At 42.4% G+C, this 19,198-nt stretch overlaps 1 protein-coding gene across 1 annotated transcript in view; it reads right to left on the bottom strand.

Moving 5' to 3' along the window:
• Positions 1-19,198, bottom strand: part of gramd4a (GRAM domain containing 4a) — a 142,376-nt gene that overhangs the window by 43,092 nt on the left and 80,086 nt on the right. The window contains exon 4 of the mRNA XM_078235525.1: positions 410-530. Coding sequence (XP_078091651.1) covers positions 410-530 — 121 coding nt within the window. The remainder of the gene's footprint in view (positions 1-409; positions 531-19,198) is intronic.

Raw genomic sequence — 19,198 nt, 5'->3', positions numbered from 1 at the left:
CAAACAGTAGACATCTTCAATTTGAAGAATCAGCTTTCCTTAACTAACTAAACAACATTGTCTCAGAAGTAAATGGTATATCACTACACTTTGTGAATTACAGGATTAGGTTTCACTCCTATGACTTTATAATTCATTTACACTGTATGGCTTGAATATTGTGTTTTTAATACCAGTGCAATATTCATTTAATGTATTTTTAATTATTGAATTAAGAGTATATTGATAGTCAATTATTTTATTAGTCCATCCTAGGACCTCATATCATACACATTTCTTACACTACATGATTATTACTCCTCTGGGGTAACTTTTTTTTTTTGCAAGTATACTGGATTTCTATACTATACTATATTTCCAGCCAACATCAACAGAAATGCAACTTTAATTAGCTCTTTATCAATTGTACCTGGTTTTGATCACATCAGAGATTTTCTGCTCCAGCTCTATTCGCTTTAGTTTTTCCTTTTCTAGTTCTTGCTTTAGAGTTTCAGCATTTGTCTCTTCCCTAAGCTTCCTTAGCTCTTCCTCTGTTTAGAAAAGAAATAAGAGGGTAGATTTTAACAGAAATCCACCACATTAGATTGATTATACAATACAACTTAAATCAACTGAACGTACATTTTTTTTAAAAATGTGATTGTGGCCAGATTGTTGTTTTGGATATACTCATTACAGTGCATTTTCAAAGAATTTGCAGGAAAAATATTCCCAAAAGAATAAAGGACGCATATACAGAATTGCTTTCATATAACAATTGTTGCATCTTTCATATCACCCCAAAAAGATTTACACACAAATCAATTTGAAATGCAATGGCTTATGTCAATAAACTGAACAGCCATTCTGTGCACAGCAAAACCCCACAAACACAATGAGATGAAAGACCATGTGATATGAATTTTGCTGAAGTTAATGCTGGGGTGCGGGGTGTTTAAATGTTGTCTAAGACACCAGAAAAAACAGCCTACTCTTGGTCAACTTGTACCAAGACTGTTTTTTTAAAAAACAGCTATCTGAACAACTAAAAGACAAATGGGACATCAGCGCAAAGAATAATTCAAAACATGGCACCTCTGGCAATGCAGCACTTTCATATTACGACAGTGGGTGGACTACAAGATCAAATCCTGGGCTGGAATCACTCTGAACACGAGATAGCTTTCTAAATTCCTCTATTTAAAGTAAATGTCTTTGACAAAAGATCTTTCAGATGTTCAACGAAGTCTGGTTCAATCTATGTGCAGGCAGTATTATGAAAAACTGCTCGTATAGATCAGAGTAACCCGTCAGTTTCTTCCCACAATCACACTTACTATGCTATATAGCATATAAAATGTCAAATCCATTGACATTTAAAGTCGATAGTGCATTACGCATGCCAAATGAATCAATTCTTCCATTGAAACTTCAACAAAAGAAATTCTTCCACATCGCACTGTAAACTGTCATCCTGAAATTTAGATGTGGGAAATGGGACAGCCAATTTGTGCACAGCAAGTTTCTACAGCCATGTAATATTGACTGATGTTGATTGAGGGATAAACATTGTCCAGGAGACCAGGCAGAAAATAGTGGCAAGAGGTCTTTTCACGTGAAAGCACAGCTATCACTGTGCCACAGTGTTAGCCGAGGTTTATGTGCTCAAATTTCTGGAATGGAACTTGAATCCAAAACCTTCTGACTCAAGAAGTGAGAGAGCTACTAACTGAACCATGACTGACATTACTTCCTCTTTTCTGGACATTCCAGCCCATCAGTGTTCTGTTAAAGTAAAAGCGACAGCATTTTTAGTGATGTACCGAATAAGTCATATATGCTTGAACATTATTCAAGCACGGTTATTGAAGCGCATTATTCAAGGGCAGCACGGTGGCACAGTTGTCTCACAGCGCCAGGGACCCAGGTTTGATTCCCGGCTCGGGTCGCTGTCAGTGCGAAGTCTGCACATTCTCCCAGTGTCTGCGTGGGTTTCCTCTGGGTGTTCCGGTTCCCTCCTACAGTCCAAAAGACATGCTGGTTAGGTGGATTGGCCATGCTAAATTCACCCTCAGTGTACCCAAACAGGTTCGGAGTGTGGCGACTAAATTTTCAAAGTAACTTAATTGTAGTGTTAATGTAAGTCTACTTGTGACTAATAATAAACAAACTTTAAATTTTATTGCTTTTTTATGTTACTCAACAGAGCAGAACATTTACCTAGGTGTATAACAGTTTGAACATTTAACAATATGTCTTAAGTTTCTTTAAGCAAACAATATTTTTATTTAAATTTTGAATAAAATAGTATTATTTTGTTTAAAACCTGGTTAATAGAAGGTAATTCTCCCTTTAACACTACTTCCCCATCATCAGGGAAGGCAAATCATTTGCGAATAAGGTTCTTCTATTGTGACTCGTATTGACCACAAGATGGTGCAGAAGAGTAACACAGGTAAACTTGTTTCTCTCACATGACTGTATCCACATTTTCCTGTGCCTCTGCTTTCACTGATGTGGAGATGCCGGCGTTGGACTGGGGTGAATACTAAGAGTTTAAACAACACCAGGTTAAAGTCCAACAGGTTTATTTGGTAGCAAACACCATTAGCTTTCGGAGCGCTGCTCCTTCGTCAGATGGAGTGGAAATGTGCTCTCAAACAGGGCACAGAAAAACAAAAATCAAGTTACAGAATACTGATTAGAATGCGAATCCCTACAACCAACCAGATATTAAAAATACAGACAATGTGGGTGGAGGGAGCAATAAGCACACGTTAAAGAGAGGTGTATTGTCTCCAGACAAGACAGCCTGCAAGTCCAGGAGGCAAGCTGTGGGGGTTACAGATAGTGTGACATAAATCCAACATCCCGGTTTAGGCCGTCCTCGTGTGTGCGGAACTTGGCTATCAGTTTCTGCTCAGCGACTCTGCGCTGTTGTGTGTCGTGAAGGCCGCCTCGGAGAACGCTTACCTGAAGATCAGAGGCTGAATGCCCGTGACCGCTGAAGTGCTCCCCCACAGGAAGAGAACAGTCTTGCCTGGTGATTGTCGAGCGGTGTTCATTCATCCGTTGTCATAGCGTCTGCATGGTTTCCCCAATGTACCATGCCTCGGGACATCCTTTCCTGCAGCGTATCAGGTAGACAACGTTGGCTGAGTTGCAAGAGTAGGTACCGTGTACCTGGTAGATGGTGTTCTCACGCGAGATGATGGCAACCGTGTCGATGATCTGGCACATCTTGCAGAGATTGCTGTGGCAGGGTTGTGTGGTGTCGTGGTCACTGTTCTCCTGAAGGCTGGGTAGTTTGCTGTGGACAATGGTCTGTTTGAGGTTGCGCGGTTGTTTGAAGGCAAGAAGTGGGGGTGTGGGGATGGCCTTGGCGAGATGTTCGTCTTCATCAATGACATGTTGAAGGCTCCGGAGGAGATGCCGTAGCTTCTCCGCTCCGGGGAAGTACTGGACGACGAAGGGTACTCTGTCCACTGTGTCCCGTGTTTGTCTTCTGAGGAGGTCGGTGCGGTTTTTCACTGTGGCGCGTCGGAACTGTCGATCGATGAGTCGAGCGCCATATCCTGTTCTTATGAGGGCATCTTTCAGCATCTGGAGGTGTCTGTTGCGACCCTCCTCATCCGAGCAGATCCTGTGTATTCGGAGGGCTTGTCCGTAGGGGATGGCTTCTTTAACGTGTTTAGGGTGGAAGCTGGAGAAGTGGAACATCGTGAGGTTATCCGTGGGCTTGCGGTACAGTGAGGTGCTGTGGTGACCGTCCTTAATGGAGACGCGTGTGTCCAAGAATGCAACCGATTCCGGAGAGTAGTCCATGGTGAGTCTAATGGTGTGATGGAACTTGTTGATGTCATCATATAGTTGTTTCAGTGATTGCTCACCATGACTCCAAAGGAAGAAAATGTCATCGATGTATCTAGTGTATAGCATCGGTTGAAGGTCCTGTGCGGTGAAGAAGTCTTGTTCGAACCTGTGCATGAAGATGTTGGCATATTGAGGTGTGCATTTGGTCCCCATGGCTGTTCCGTGTGTCTGGATGAAGAACTGGTTGTTGAAGGTGAAGACATTGTGGTCCAGGATGAAGCAGATGAGTTGTAAAATTGCATCTGGAAACTGGCAGTTGACGGCGTTGAGTACTGAGGCCGTTGCAGCAATGCCATCATCGTGGTGTAGAGTGCCGAGACATCCATTGTGACGAGGAGTGCTCCTGGTTCAACTGCTCCATGTGCGTTGAGTTTCTGTAGGAAGTCCGTAGTGTCACGACAAAAGCTGGGGGTTCTTTGTACAACAATGGGTTTCAAGATGCCCTTGACATAGCCGGAGAGGTTCTCGCACAGGGTCCCATTGCCTGATACGATGGGACGGCCGGGTGTGTTTGCCTTGTGTATCTTTGGGAGGCAGTAGAGATCTCCAACGCGGGGAGTACGTGGGCTGAGAGCACGGAGGGTGCTTTGAAGGTCCGGATCAAAGGTCTTGATCAGAGTGTTGAGTTGACGGGTGTGTTCTTTGGTCGGATCTGTGGGTAACTGTCTGTAGTGTTCCTCGTTGTTCAGTTGTCGGTACACTTCTTTGCAGTAATCCATTCTGTTCAGTATGATGATGGCCCCTCCTTTGTCTGCTGGTTTGATGACAATGTTGCGGTTGGTCTTGAGAGCGTAGATGGTGTTGCGTTGTGCTTGGGTGATGTTCGGTGCTGTCTTGTGAGTGCGGCTGATGAATTTGGTGTTGACCCACCTCCTGATGGCTTGGGCATACATGTCAAGTCGAGGGCAGCGGCCTTCCGGAGGAGTCCAATTCGACTCTTTCCTCTTCGGTTGCACTGCGGATCTCTCTGTCGGCTGTTCCGGTTCACTGGCTGTCTCATTGTGTTCGCTGTTGGCCTCTTGGGGTTGATGGAAGAACTCCCGCAGCCTCATTCGCCTGATGAATTCCTCTGTGTCCGCTGCAAGACTGATGGGGTCTATTTTGGTAGTGGGGCAAAAGTTGAGCCCTCGGCTGAGAACTTCGATTTCATCTGGTTGAAGTGTGTAGTCCGACAAGTTGACAATGGACTTCCCTGCAGTGGTACTGTTTTCTACTGTGGTACCGGGGGAGGCTTGGTTGCTGCTTTCACTGCCATACACTGCCCCCCTGCCCCCCCCCCCCCCAACCGTCTGAATATTGTATGAGCCTTTGCCTTTATCTTCCATCTCTATTAGCTGCTACATTTACCAGTTAATTTTCTATTCCTGCTCGGACAGTGTGATACATCATAAAACATATCTTCACCTCACCTTGATTTTCCAAATGTACTTTCCATTCCCTAAACACTTTTTCACTTTCTCATCACCCTGCTTCACCCAAAAACCTTCCTATCTACACCAATTTCTGTTACGAAAGATAGAGATTTACATGCACTTCTGCCAATGCATTGCACTGGATTTGAAGTTCACAGAACAATATCCTCTACACTGGTGAACCCAAACACAAACTGGATGAACATCTCAAGATTGTTCACAAGCATAGTCCTGACTTCTGTGCAGCTTATTCCTTCTCCTTCTCTTTCTTTCCAATTCAACCCTTCAACTTTGGGCTTCCAACCATACCCAACCTAGATTTTAGGAATCTCCCTGGACATGTCAAAAGTCAGCTTCAAACTTCAGATGTAAAGTTTTTCCTATCCACATTTAGCTTCATCGCCATCCTCTTTGGATTTGTTTCTGTGTTTCTTGTGCCAATTCAGAGCCTGGCTGAAAGGGCCTTTGTGCATTATTTAGCACTTTTTATTTCTTTCCAGTCTTTCCTCCAAAATCCATCCCAGCCTGTTAAACCTCTTAACACTACCTTTCATCAAATTGCATTTCATACAAGTAAACACTGCAGAGACATCCATATATAAACAATACTGTAAATATGCTGCCTTGAACAAAGCCCACGTTTCATATGTTGGATGAAATTCGCTGACTTTTTTTTTCCAAGTGGTGGCTCTGGTGAGAAAAGCGGCATGCAGCTCCCCAGCTGCCTTTTCAACAGATAATGCAGCAAAAGAAATGCTGCAAGCATCTTTGACACCATCCCACTGGCAGGGCATGGCAAATTGTGAAAATGAGGCTTCCGACCCCTCTGGGCAGGAGCCTCGTTCCATCACCAGCAAGGGGGGGAAAAAAATCAGAAAGCGATATCCCATCACCAAGATTCTTGTTTTAGTGGTCTCACCAGATTTTCCACCAACATCGCCATTTTCACCCTCAGAAAAAAAATCCCTGCCACCGTATCGGCACATTTTAAAGAGGTATGTGAGTTGTAATCCTCTTCTGGCAGGACATGATGGGGGGTTTCACTGGATAAAAAGAGGAATGTTCTCACGGTGACTTATGTTCACCAGATTAACTCTGAATTTAGTTCCTCCACACAGGTTGTCTTTCATCAAGTTCAGAAAAATGTTTTAAACATCTTCTGCTCTTCTGATGCGTTAATATTTATGTCACCGAAATGGTTTAAGAAAATAAAACAAACAGAATCAAGGATTCTGCTTTAAAAATGCTTAATTTGGTTACAACCTGAAGTTTCGTACACATTGGATGATAAATGGACAATCACGAGAGGACAGTAAGTTGATTGTAAATAAGTAAGAAAAATTGCACATATTAATTCTCATCACATTTTCAGGGTATCTGAAAATGCTTCAGAATCAATGAATTACTTCAGAATCAATGCATTATTGCTGAAGTACAGTAACTATGGTGATGTGTGGAAGTATAGCAGCCAAATGCACACAGCAACGCCCAACAAACAAAAAGTGAGATGAACGGTTGACCTGGTTTATGTTAGAAGTGTTGGTTTGAGGAAGTAATGCCAGTCAGAGAACCAGGAGAAATTCCTGCTCTTTGAACAATACAACAGTATCTTTTACATCCATTCAGGCAGCTGGGACCGAAGTTTAACATCTTAACCAGATGACAACAATGATGACCAACATTATTTCATCATTGTAAATTCTATCTCCCCAAGTGAAAATGGTATGGTCATCCCTGTTATATTTAATTTTAGTTATAACATTTTTTATTCTTCTCAAGCTATTTGCACAGCAGTCACACTGTAGATTTATTAGTTACAATAAATTCTGTTCACTTTATAACACAGGTGGTGTGGTTTGACAACATCAGTATCAGGTCAGACCTTACACAATAAGCATCCGGCTGATCAGTGAAAGCGTCACCAGAAGCTTAATGAATATGTTACTTGAGCAAAATGTCCAGCATAAGTTGCATCATCTTCCACCAAAAAAGCTCAATGGGAAAAATTAGATGCCAACCAATGTCAACATTACCAGATTTTTATATCATTTTGCTATGAAGAGAAAGGCAGGACTCCAGAACTTCATTAAATTTCGTGATGAGGAAACCGTATTCAGTAATTGTAAGTATTACTTAATCAATTAATCTAGGTGTATAATAACAAAACAGTGAAGAACTGTTAGAGGTGTTGTCTTTCAGATGTGACATTAAACTTTTAGTCTCTGACGAAGAATGGCATCATACAGAAGAGGAGGAGCTGGAAAATTCTTTCTGGCCAATCTTTATTCCTCATCCACCAAGATCAGATTATCCATTCATTAATTTCAATGCTGTTTGAAAAACCTCGCTGTAACCATACTTTAAAAGTACTTGATTCGACTCTGGAGTGCTTCAGGATATTTGGGGGTCATGAAAGTTCTTATAGTTGATGTCTGAAGTTACTAAAATCAACATTCAGACTTGAGGACTACAAAGTACTCAGGAGAAAGACAAGATTGTCTGTTGTACATTAGGTCAAGCAAATTCAGAGAATTTTGGCAGGTCGCTGCTGAGATTTCCATTTGTGGTTTGGGGAAATGGGTGCTGCAGATGAAGGAGCAGGATCAGTTGTCTAAGATGCCACTGATGCAAGTTATTCCTTCTCTTTCATTAGTGACTTATTCTGTCAATTATTCATATACTATATTACTACAAAGACATATTTGGAGAGTTGAACATTCATCACTTGATCCTATGGTTTATTTACATGCGTATGCTGCACACATGAATCATGATGTGGAGATGCCAGCATTGGACTGGGGTAAACACAGTAAGAAGCTTAACAACACCAGGTTAAAGTCTAACAGGTTTATTTGGTAGCAAAAGCCACTAGCTTTCGGAGCGCTGCCCCTTCGTCAAGTGGAGTGGAGAAATGCTCACAAACAAGGCATACAGAGACACAAACTCAATTTACAGAATAATGATTGGAATGCAGTCTTTACAAATAATCAAGTCTTAAAGGTACAAACAATGTGAAGGGAGTGAGCATTAAGCACAGGTTAAAGAGATGTGTATTGTCTCCAGACAGGACAGCCAGTGAAATTCTGCAAGTCCAAACAAGCTGTGGGGGTTACAGATAGTGTGACATGAACCCAAGATCCCGGTTGAGGCCGTCCTCATGTGTGCGGAACTTGGCAATCAGTTTCTGCTCAGCGCCTCTGCGCTGTGTGTTGTGAAGGCCGCCTTGGAGAACGCTTACACGAAGATCAGAGGCCGAATGCCCGTGACCGCTGAAGTGCTCCCCAACAGGAAGAGAACAGTCTTGCCTGGTGATTGTCGAGCGGTGTTCATTCATCCGTTGTCATAGCGTCTGCATGGTTTCCCCAATTTACCATGCCTTGGGACATCCTTTCCTGCAGCGTATCAGGTAGACAACATTGGCTGAGTTGCAAGAGTATGTACCGTGTACCTGGTGGATGGTGTTCTCACGTGAGGTGATGGCATCTGTGTCGATGATCCGGCACGTCTTGCAGAGATTACTGTGGCAGGGTTGTGTGGTGTCTTGGTCACTGTACTCCTGAAGGCTGGGTAGTTTGCTGTGGACAATGGTCTGTTTGAGGTTGCGCGGTTGTTTGAAGGCAAGAAGTGGGGGTGTGGGGATGGCCTTGACGAGACGTTAGTCTTCCTCAATGACATGTTGAAGGCTCCGGAGGAGATGCCGTAGCTTCTCCGCTCCGGGGAAGTACTGGACGACGAAGGGTACTCTGTCCACAGTGTCCCGTGTTTGTCTTCCGAGGAGGTCAGAGCGGTTTTTCGCTGTGGCAGGCTTGTGTGGTCGACAACTGCCAGTTTCCAGGTGCAATTTTACAACTCATCCGCTTCATCCTGGACCACAATGTCTTCACCTTCAACAACCAGTTCTTCATCCAGACACACGGAACAGCCATGGGGACCAAATTCACACCTCAATATGCCAACACCTTCATGCACAGGTTCGAACAAGACTTCTTCACCGCACAGGACCTTCAACCGATGCTATACACTAGATACATCGATGACATTTTCTTCCTTTGGAGTCATGGTGAGCAATCACTGAAACAACTATATGATGACATCAACAAGTTCCATCCCACCATCAGGCTCACCATGGACTACTCTCCGGAATCAGATGCATTCTTGGACACACGCATCTCCATTAAGGACGGTCACCACAGCACCTCACTGTACCGCAAGCCCACGGATAACCTCACGATGCTCCACCTCTCCAGCTTCCACCTTAAACATGTTAAAGAAGCCATCCCCTACGGACAAGCCCTCTGTATACACAGGATCTGGTCGGATGAGGTGGATCACAACAGACACCTCCAGACGCAGAAAGATGCCCTCATAAGAACAGGATATGGCGCTCGACTCATCGATCGACAGTTCCGACACGCCACAGCGAAAAACCGCACCGACCTCCTCAGAAGCCAAACACGGGACACGGTGGACAGAGTACCCTTCGTCGTCCAGTATTTCCCCGGAGCGGAGAAGCTACGACATCTCCTCCGGAGCCTTCAACATGTCATTGATGAAGACAAACGTCTTGCCAAGGCCATCCCCATACCCCCACTTCTTGCCTTCAAACAACCACGCAACCTCAAACAGACCATTGTCCGCAGCAAACTACCTAGCCTTCAGGAGCACAGTGACCACAACACCACACAACCCTGCCACAGCAACCTCTGCAAGACGTGCCGGATCATCGACACAGATGCCATAATCTCACGTGAGAACACCATCCACCAGGTACACGGTACATACTCTTGCAACTCAGCCAACGTTGTCTACCTGATACGCTGCAGGAAAGGATGTCCCGAGGCATGGTACATTGGGGAAACCATGCAGACGCTATGACAACGGACGAATAAACACCGCTCGACAATCACCAGGCAAGACTGTTCTCTTCCTGTTGGGGAGCACTTCAGCAGTCACGGGCATTCGGCCTCTGATCTTCGCGTAAGTGTTCTCCAAAGCGGCCTTCACAACACACGACAGAGTAGAGTCGCTGAGCAGAAACTGATTGCCAAGTTCCGCACACATGAGGACGGCCTCAACCGGGATCTTGGGTTCATGTCACACTATCTGTAACCCCCACAGCTTGTCTGGACTTGCAGAATTTCACTGGCTGTCCTGTCTGGAGACAATGCACATCTCTTTAACCTGTGCTTAACGCTCCATCCATTCACATTGTTTGTACCTTTAAGATTTGATTATCTGTAAAGACTGCATTCCAATCATTATTCTGTAAATTGAGTTTGTGTCTCTGTATGCCTTGTTTGTGAGCATATAAAGACAGTCACTGAATAACAATAAACATTCTGCCTTTCTGGACTAGGGTTAAGCCAACATCTAATAAGTCCCAACAATTTCTATCATAACGCTGAACTCTCAATAGTTAAAAGTTTTTACTTTTAACCACATGGCTTTAAGAGCTCAGCTTGCCAGCACAGGTACTGCAATGGGTCATTTTGGTTGACAGTCTGGGCCAATACTGGTGTGCTGCCACTAGATGTCCTTTGTCACATATTACATTTAGAAACCCTACTAAAATGATCCAAGACAAAAACATTGCTGTATCAACTTTGTTTCTTAATTCAGGCTAACATAACTCATGGAGTAAGATGCAATCAAATTTAATATTTAGGCATTAGCTTGGCTATAGCATGTTTCCAGCACCACAGTTTCAGCACTCCTAATAGCATCAGCACACAATAATGTAAACTAAGGAAACTCCGTGTCTCCTGACAACTGCATTCAATTTTTCAGTGGCAAGCACAGAAAACTGAGTGAATTCATTCAGCTTATTAATTGGTCCAATGACATTGATTTAGTAAAAAAGTGAAACTTGAAGGCAATGCATCTCGTCTGCAGAGACACCAATACATTACATGCATTGAACGGGCCAGAGGAAAGTGCTATTTTGATCGGATAGCACAAGGCCTGCAATTATAAGCAGCTGCATGGATACCTGTTGTGTTAAATTTGAAGAATGCCATCAATGTTGGGAGAAGTGAGTTTTGGCAATATTCAGAGTAATAGGGAAGAAATATATGAAATCTGACTTCAGAATCATAGAATCCCTATGGTGCAGAAGGAGACCATTAGGCCCATCGAGCCTGCACCGATAACAATCCCACCCAAACCCTCTCTCCATAACCCCATGTTTTTACCCTACTAATTAATCCCCTTGACACTAAGGGGCAATTTACCATGGGCAATCCACCTAACCCACACATCTTTAGTGTGGAAGGAAACTGGAGCACCCAGAGAAAGCCCACAGAGACATGGGGAGAACGTGCAAACTCCACATAGACAGTCACCAGAGACCAGAATTAAACCCAGGTCCCTAGCGCTGTGAGGCAGCAGTGCTAACCAATGTGCCACTGTTCTGTTTTGTGCACATTATACTCTGCCCCATTTAAGAAAAATAGTATCAGAGGAGTCATTCCGTTTGTCCATTCTACTTGAAAAGCACTTTTCCGCTTCCAGAAAAATAAATATCCAGACTCAATTTAATGTTGTTCTTTAATTTTATCAACTTTATAAAATTTTAAAAGGAGTATTTTCTTCGAGTCTGAAAAATTAGTTTGTATTACAATAAAACAAAAGTGGCTTGACGACATAAGATATCATTAAAATAGTCAAAATATTGTATGCATGTGCATGATTTAAAAGGATCACAGAAATATTAAACAGAATGGAACACAAGTCTTAAAATAATAATTTAAATGATTTAAAAGTATTTTATTCTATTACATTAAATCTGTAGCGTGCTGCAGTAAACTAATGGGGAATTTACATTTAATCATTGCAAATCCTCTTATGACTCCATCAGCGTATTGTACTTCAGAGTCTGCAGCTGTATAATTGATATTGAACTGGCCTGCATAATCACTAAATCTTCGCTATGCTGTCAAATAGGATTACATCAATACTAACTATCCAGCTTTGCATTCTATTCAGTACAATGTGCAGCATTCAAAACCTGATCAAAAGTACCATAAACATGACATTAATCGTTAGTACACTACTACCATCCATCCAAAACGTTAAGATCACAAACCCCACAGCATGAGGATGCCTATATTTTCTGAAAAATCGTCAACATATCCCCGTTTCAGAATGACATTTCGATTTGGGGGAAAATGGTTACAGAGGTCATGCTGGATGTCAATAATAATTGAATGACTGCCAAAATTTGTGAAAAAGGAAACTTTTTTAAAAAAAAATATGCAGTTCTGTTCCCATTACATAATTATAATTCATTATTTCACAGGCCCAATTTTCATAAGCTTCCTTTGTAACTCATCACTTATATTCTATTCAAAACTGAATTGTGAACTATTTTTTTGACCATAAATTAGATTCCGAGAAAAAGACTTGCATTTAAGTAATGTGTTTCATGACCCCAGAATGTCTCACTTCACAGCCAATGAAGTACTTTTGAAGTATAACCATTACTGCAGTGTAGAAAACATAGCAACTAAACTTATGCACATCACGCTCTCTCAAACAGCAATGTGAGAACGACCAGCTAATCTTTTTTTTGTGATGCTGATTGAGGGATAAATATTGGCCTAGAAACTAGGGATTCTCCCCTGCTCTTCTTCTAGTGTCATAGGCTCTTTTATGGGATACCTGAGATGGGAAACCAGGGCCTTAGTTTAACATCTTATTCAAAAGATGGCAGCTCCAACAATGCAGCTCCCTCAGTATTCCACCAGAGTGTCAACCTTGATTGTGTGTTCGGGTCCTGCAGTGGAGCTTGAACTTTCAATCTTGACTTGGAGGCATTGCTACCAACTGAGCAACAGCTGCCTTTTTTTTCCTTGAATTAATGCAACATAACAGAATAACAATTTAAAGCTGGTAACTTTGTTCACCTCATCCCTTCAATTTATAAAAAAGATTTCTTCTTCTTCCAAGTCTCCTCAAGCCATACGTCATTACCAAGACAAGAACGTCCTTCGCCGTTGTAATTGGCGTCACTCTATAACCAGGGGAACTGCTACCAGATAAACCTAACCTCCGCTGAACTTGTCACTGAAAATCAGCTGGTATTTAAACTCAGCGTAGCCATGACACTATTCAAGGTCAAGCATATGGAAACACCAATGAATTGTGAATTAACGAATGCTCTGAATAGATTCGAGCAACAGAGGAATGGGGCACGCAGATTATGTATTCATCTTTTCTTTCTTTATGTTAAATACAAAAATATTTTATTTCTCCTTAAAGGGAACCTCAGGTTAGTTTAAAGTACCTCGATCCTGGCATATTTGAAATTTGAAAGTACATAATGCATCCTGCACACCAATTCTAGCAAAGCATTTTTTCAGAAATAATCATATTTTAGAAAACTTTAATTTTAAATCTTTTTACGACATTTTAAAAGATCAATACAATTTAATTATATGATTGATATAATTTTATTTCTAATTAATTTCGAAGGTTCTTCACAAACAAAAATTATGTGGAATCATTGCACCAGAATTAAAACTACCAATCCATGTATAGGCTGAATAAAGCTCTTAATGAAATAATACTCAACTGCCTATTTCTTTTGTGACGTGGAGATGCCGGTGTTGGACTGGGGTAAACACAGTAAGAGTTTTAACAACACCAGGTTAAAACTGGTTGGACTTTAACCTGGTGTTGTTAAAACTCTTACTGTATTTCTTTTGTGACAGATCACTGAAAAAAATACAAGATAGTGCAACTGAAAATAATTATCTGGACAAGCATCAAAAATAAACACTAAAAGTTAAAAAGTCTTATTTATTCAATTGCATGCAGGTCCACTGGTGAATGAAATGTTAGGGAAAAAAAGGTTCTTTCTCTAACTTTATGCTTGTAAAGTGAGTGGGGCTTTCTTTATACCTCTTATCTGGTGACAAGAGTCCTCCGTGTGCCTTCATAATCACTCGCTCACTTCATACTTATGTGGAAAAGAAATGGTTTAGTTGTTCGCCATGAAGCTGCTGCCACAAGTGGATAGAAATTTAGAATATCGTTTCAAGCATTGCTGGCTTCATACCAATGATAAAAGATGCATAGTGACCAATAGGCTGCAGTTCTTTCTGTAGTAAGTGTAAGTGAGGAGCGTTAAATAACTTTGTTTCACTTATGCCTGATGGATCCTGTGCCTCAATTAATGGGACTATCGCCTCTGGATCATAAGGTTGTAAATTCAAGTTGCACTCCAGAGATTAAACGCAAAAACTGACACTGTAGTGCTGAGGGAGCACTGCACAGTCCAAGGTGTGGTCATTTGACTGCAACAATAAAGAATAATCTTTCAGGTAAACACAAAATATCCCAAGGCACTGCTTCAAAGAGCAGGAGAGTTAGCCCACATGTCCAAATCAATATTTATCCCTCAATCAACATCACTAAAATAGATATGATCGTTATCAATTTGTTTGTTGGATCTTGCTGTGCAGAGATTGGCCACCATATTTCCTACTTCATAGAAATGATTACAAATCAGAAGTACCTCATTGGCTGTAAAGCACATCGGGGTTGTCCAAATATCAGGAAGATACTCTATATAATCCAAGTCCTTTTTCTCATTTGCAGACTGTGGTGTTCAGTTTTATAGGAAACTGTTATCAGCCAGATTTCACATATGGGCTTGTCCAGATCAGGGTGACCAACTCTTGGGGAATAAATCTAGGGACGTTTAATGGCAAGCCTGGGAAAGAGGGAGGAAGTAAGAATACTGATAAGCCTTTGAGGGCAGGGAAACAAGTCTGTTAGAACAGGCCACCAGGCGAAGACTGCAGCCTGCAAAATTGTTGAGTGTTCGAGAGGAGGGGGGCAGGGTGGGGGCAGCCATGTGTAATTATTATGAATGTGCCTGCTCGCAACCCACCCCTTTAATTGGGCATCTGACATCCCCAAACTCAAACCACATACATGCCAGGCCCCACGTACGTGCAGAGACAATGCCTTCAGCAAAGGAAGAAATCTAGAACAAGACACATCCCAAAAAGGCCTGACCCAGGATGCAGATGAAAGGCCAAATTACAGGACAGTTCAACGATGGTTGAAAATTGTTTAAATTGGTTAACAATCTGGTCCAAATTGGTGCTTGGGATCTTCTTCAATGCCAACAGTCCACTTTTTAATAACAATAGTCAGCATACCATTTACTCAATGCACATCATTTACAGGCAAAAAAATCAGCACAGCATGGACTGCTGTCCTCCCCACGTGAGCATCATAGTATTAATGGAAGCTGTTTCAGATGGTGCCTATTGTGGGGGAAAATTCTTACAAGGTGCATTAGCTGCAACAGCTTTGAATTGGAACTGGTGCAAAAGGGGGGGAAAACAGGGAAAATAATGAATGGCAAGTAAGAGGACAGAGAAAAGGAATGGGAGCAAAAGGTGAAAGAAATGTCAGCATTAGGTCTGGGTGTGATACCAGCGTGTATTTTAGCTGTCGCCACAAATTAACATTTTTTTTTAAAAAGACCTTTAACTTAAACAACCCAGCACTTGGCTATATAAAACATTTTTTCACAACTTGTTACGGGATTGTTCTTCAAACAATACTGTGTTAATATCAGCAATGATGTGGAGATGCCGGCGTTGGACTGGGGTAAACACAGTAAGGAGTCCAACAACACCAGGTTAAAGTCCAACAGGTTTATTTGGTCGCACCACTAGCTTTCGGAGCGCTGCTCCTTCGTCAGGTGAGTGGGAGATCTGCTAACAAACAGCAAACAGGGCATATAAAGACACAAACTCAAGTTACAGAATAATGAATAATGATTGGAATGCGAGTCTTTACAGCTAATCAAGTCTTAAAGGTACAGATAATGTGAGTGGAGAGAGCATTTAGCACAGGTTAAAGAGATGTGTATTGTCTCCAGACAGGACAGCCAGTGAGATTTTGCAAGTCCAGGCAAGTTGTGGGGGTTACAGATAGCGTGACATGAACCCAAGATCCCGGTTGAGGCCGTCCTCATGTGCGGAATCTGGCTATCAGTCTCTGCTCAGCGACTCTGCGCTGTCGTGTGTCGTGAAGGCCACCTTGGAGAATACTTACCCGAATATCAGAGGCAGACTTAGTAAGACTGTTCTCCTCCTGTTGGGGAGCACTTTAGCGGTCACGGGCATTCAGCCTCTGATATTCGGGTAAGCGTTCTCCAAGGCGGCCTTCACGACACACGACAGCGCAGTGTCGCTGAGCAGAGACTGATAGGCAGATTCTGCACACATGAGGACGGCCTCAACTGGGATCTTGGGTTCATGTCACACTATCTGTAACCCCCACAACTTGCCTGGACTTGCAAAATCTCACTGGCTGTCCTGTCTGGTGACAATACACATCTCTTTAACCGTGCTAAATGCACTCTCCACTCACATTGTCTGCACCTTTAAGACTTGATTAGCTGCAAAGACTCGCATTCCAATCATTATTCTGTAACTTGAGTTTGTGTCTTTATGTGCCCTGTTTGCTGTTTGTTAGCAGATCTCCCACTCACCTGACGAAGGAGCAGCGCTCCGAAAGCTAGTGACGTTTGCTACCAAATAAACCTATTGGATTTTAACCTGGTGTTGTTAGACTCCTTACTGTTAATATCAGCAAGGCAGAACAGTGCAGAGCACATACAGGTATATCACAGATTTCTATCCAATTAATGACTTACAGCTGGATCTGTGGTCAGATCACAGGGTCTTCCAATTGATGAATATGAAAGAATGAAATAAACTGGGGCACTAGCAACATAATGAGTTACAGCATTAGCACTCTGGCAGTGAGAAAAATCATCACCATTTGCTATGCTATAGTGTTATATGTCAGCCATGTTGCTAGGACAACCGAACAGCAGACCAAAAGCATGAAGTAGAGGGATAAATGTGCTGGCTCCCTACTCCTTTGTTTCTTTCCCCCACTCCCTCACAAAAACAGTGAGTCACGCTTGAATGTGATTGCATGAGAATTGGGAGTCCCTCAATATCTCAAACAAATGGCTTTTTTTTTTACATGAGCCAAGGTAGCACAAATCATCAGTAATGTATTGAGATGGAGAGGCAGCCTAACAACTACAGCAAACGTCACATTATCCAACACTATCAACCGGAATGCTTTACAAACGTTCTCCTGACATGAATTGTCACTTTACCAACTGGATGCAATTACAAACTTACCAAGAACCAAAAAAGTTCCCAGCTCACCTCAGTAAACGAGGCAAGCTTCTGGTTGAGACGCTGATAGTTCTTAGTGTCCAAGGCCCATTGTACTTTTTACTTTTGCTATTGCCTGAATTATAAACCCCATCTTCAATTGTTGTATTGACACTAAAGCGAAAAATTGACGTCTGTAGAAGTATTGAAAAGGGTGAGAATGGGAAGGCTTTAATTGAAGTATATTATGTTGGTTCAACCACAATATATATCAGGGGTTAAAAAGAACAATTGCTGAAGTTTTTGACTAGTTCCTAACCAAGTGAAGCTGCTTAAGGATGCTGTACTCTACACGCACCTATGTTAGAGCAGCTAGACTGTGTCTTATATGATTGGTTTTCATTGAAGCATCCATTGCTCATTGAAAGAGCATAGAAATTTCATGAGGAAATGAAATGAACTGATCCATGTGCATTTTCTGATGGATGGCCTTTGTGTTTTAAACTTAAGTCACTACATTGGAAAATTAGACGCATCGCTCAGTGAATAAAAAGCGGCTGACCATTAGGCTGCAGGAAAATATAGCAAATGTTTTAAATTAATTGCGGAACATAATGTATTCCTTAATCAAATTTACAATGCAGATGAAACTGGTTTACGTTGGCAATGTTTGCTGACTTCGACTCTGGCAGGTACAAGTAAATCTGCTTCTACTGGTTTTAGTCCAACAGGTTTATTTGGTAGCAAAAGCCACACAAGCTTTCGAGGCTCTGAGCCCCTTCTTCAGGTGAGTGGGAATTCTGTTCACAAACAGAACTTATAAGACACAGACTCAATTTACATGAATGTAGAAACTTGATGTCTGTGTCGATATGCGCGATCTTCTTGGCGATCCTCTCCACTTGGAGCCGGCAGTTTGCGGTGTCTATGGTAGTCATGATGTGGAGATGCCGGCGTTGGACTGGGGTAAACACAGTAAGAAGTTTAACAACACCAGGTTAAAGTCCAACAGGTTTATTTGGTAGCAAAAGCCACACAAGCTTTCGAGGCTCTGAGCCCCTTCTTCAGGTGAGTGGGAATTCTGTTCACAAACAGAACTTATAAGACACAGACTCAATTTACATGAATGTAGAAACTTGATGTCTGTGTCGATATGCGCGATCTTCTTGGCGATCCTCTCCACTTGGAGCCGGCAGTTTGCGGTGTCTATGGTATCTCCACATCATGACTACCATAGACACCGCAAACTGCCGGCTCCAAGTGGAGAGGATCGCCAAGAAGATCGCGCATATCGACACAGACATCAAGTTTCTACATTCATGTAAATTGAGTCTGTGTCTTATAAGTTCTGTTTGTGAACAGAATTCCCACTCACCTGAAGAAGGGGCTCAGAGCCTCGAAAGCTTGTGTGGCTTTTGCTACCAAATAAACCTGTTGGACTTTAACCTGGTGTTGTTAAACTTCTTACTGTGTTTACCCCAGTCCAACGCCGGCATCTCCACATCATGACTACCATAGACACCGCAAACTGCCGGCTCCAAGTGGAGAGGATCGCCAAGAAGATCGCGCATATCGACACAGACATCAAGTTTCTACATTCATGTAAATTGAGTCTGTGTCTTATAAGTTCTGTTTGTGAACAGAATTCCCACTCACCTGAAGAAGGGGCTCAGAGCCTCGAAAGCTTGTGTGGCTTTTGCTACCAAATAAACCTGTTGGACTTTAACCTGGTGTTGTTAAACTTCTTACTGTGTTTACCCCAGTCCAACGCCGGCA

Source organism: Mustelus asterias, chromosome 19 (assembly GCF_964213995.1).
Source record: "Mustelus asterias chromosome 19, sMusAst1.hap1.1, whole genome shotgun sequence".
Lineage (NCBI taxonomy): Eukaryota > Metazoa > Chordata > Chondrichthyes > Carcharhiniformes > Triakidae > Mustelus > Mustelus asterias.
The sequence above is the reverse complement of the archived record's forward strand: the minus strand, read 5'-3'. Positions and strand labels throughout refer to the sequence as shown.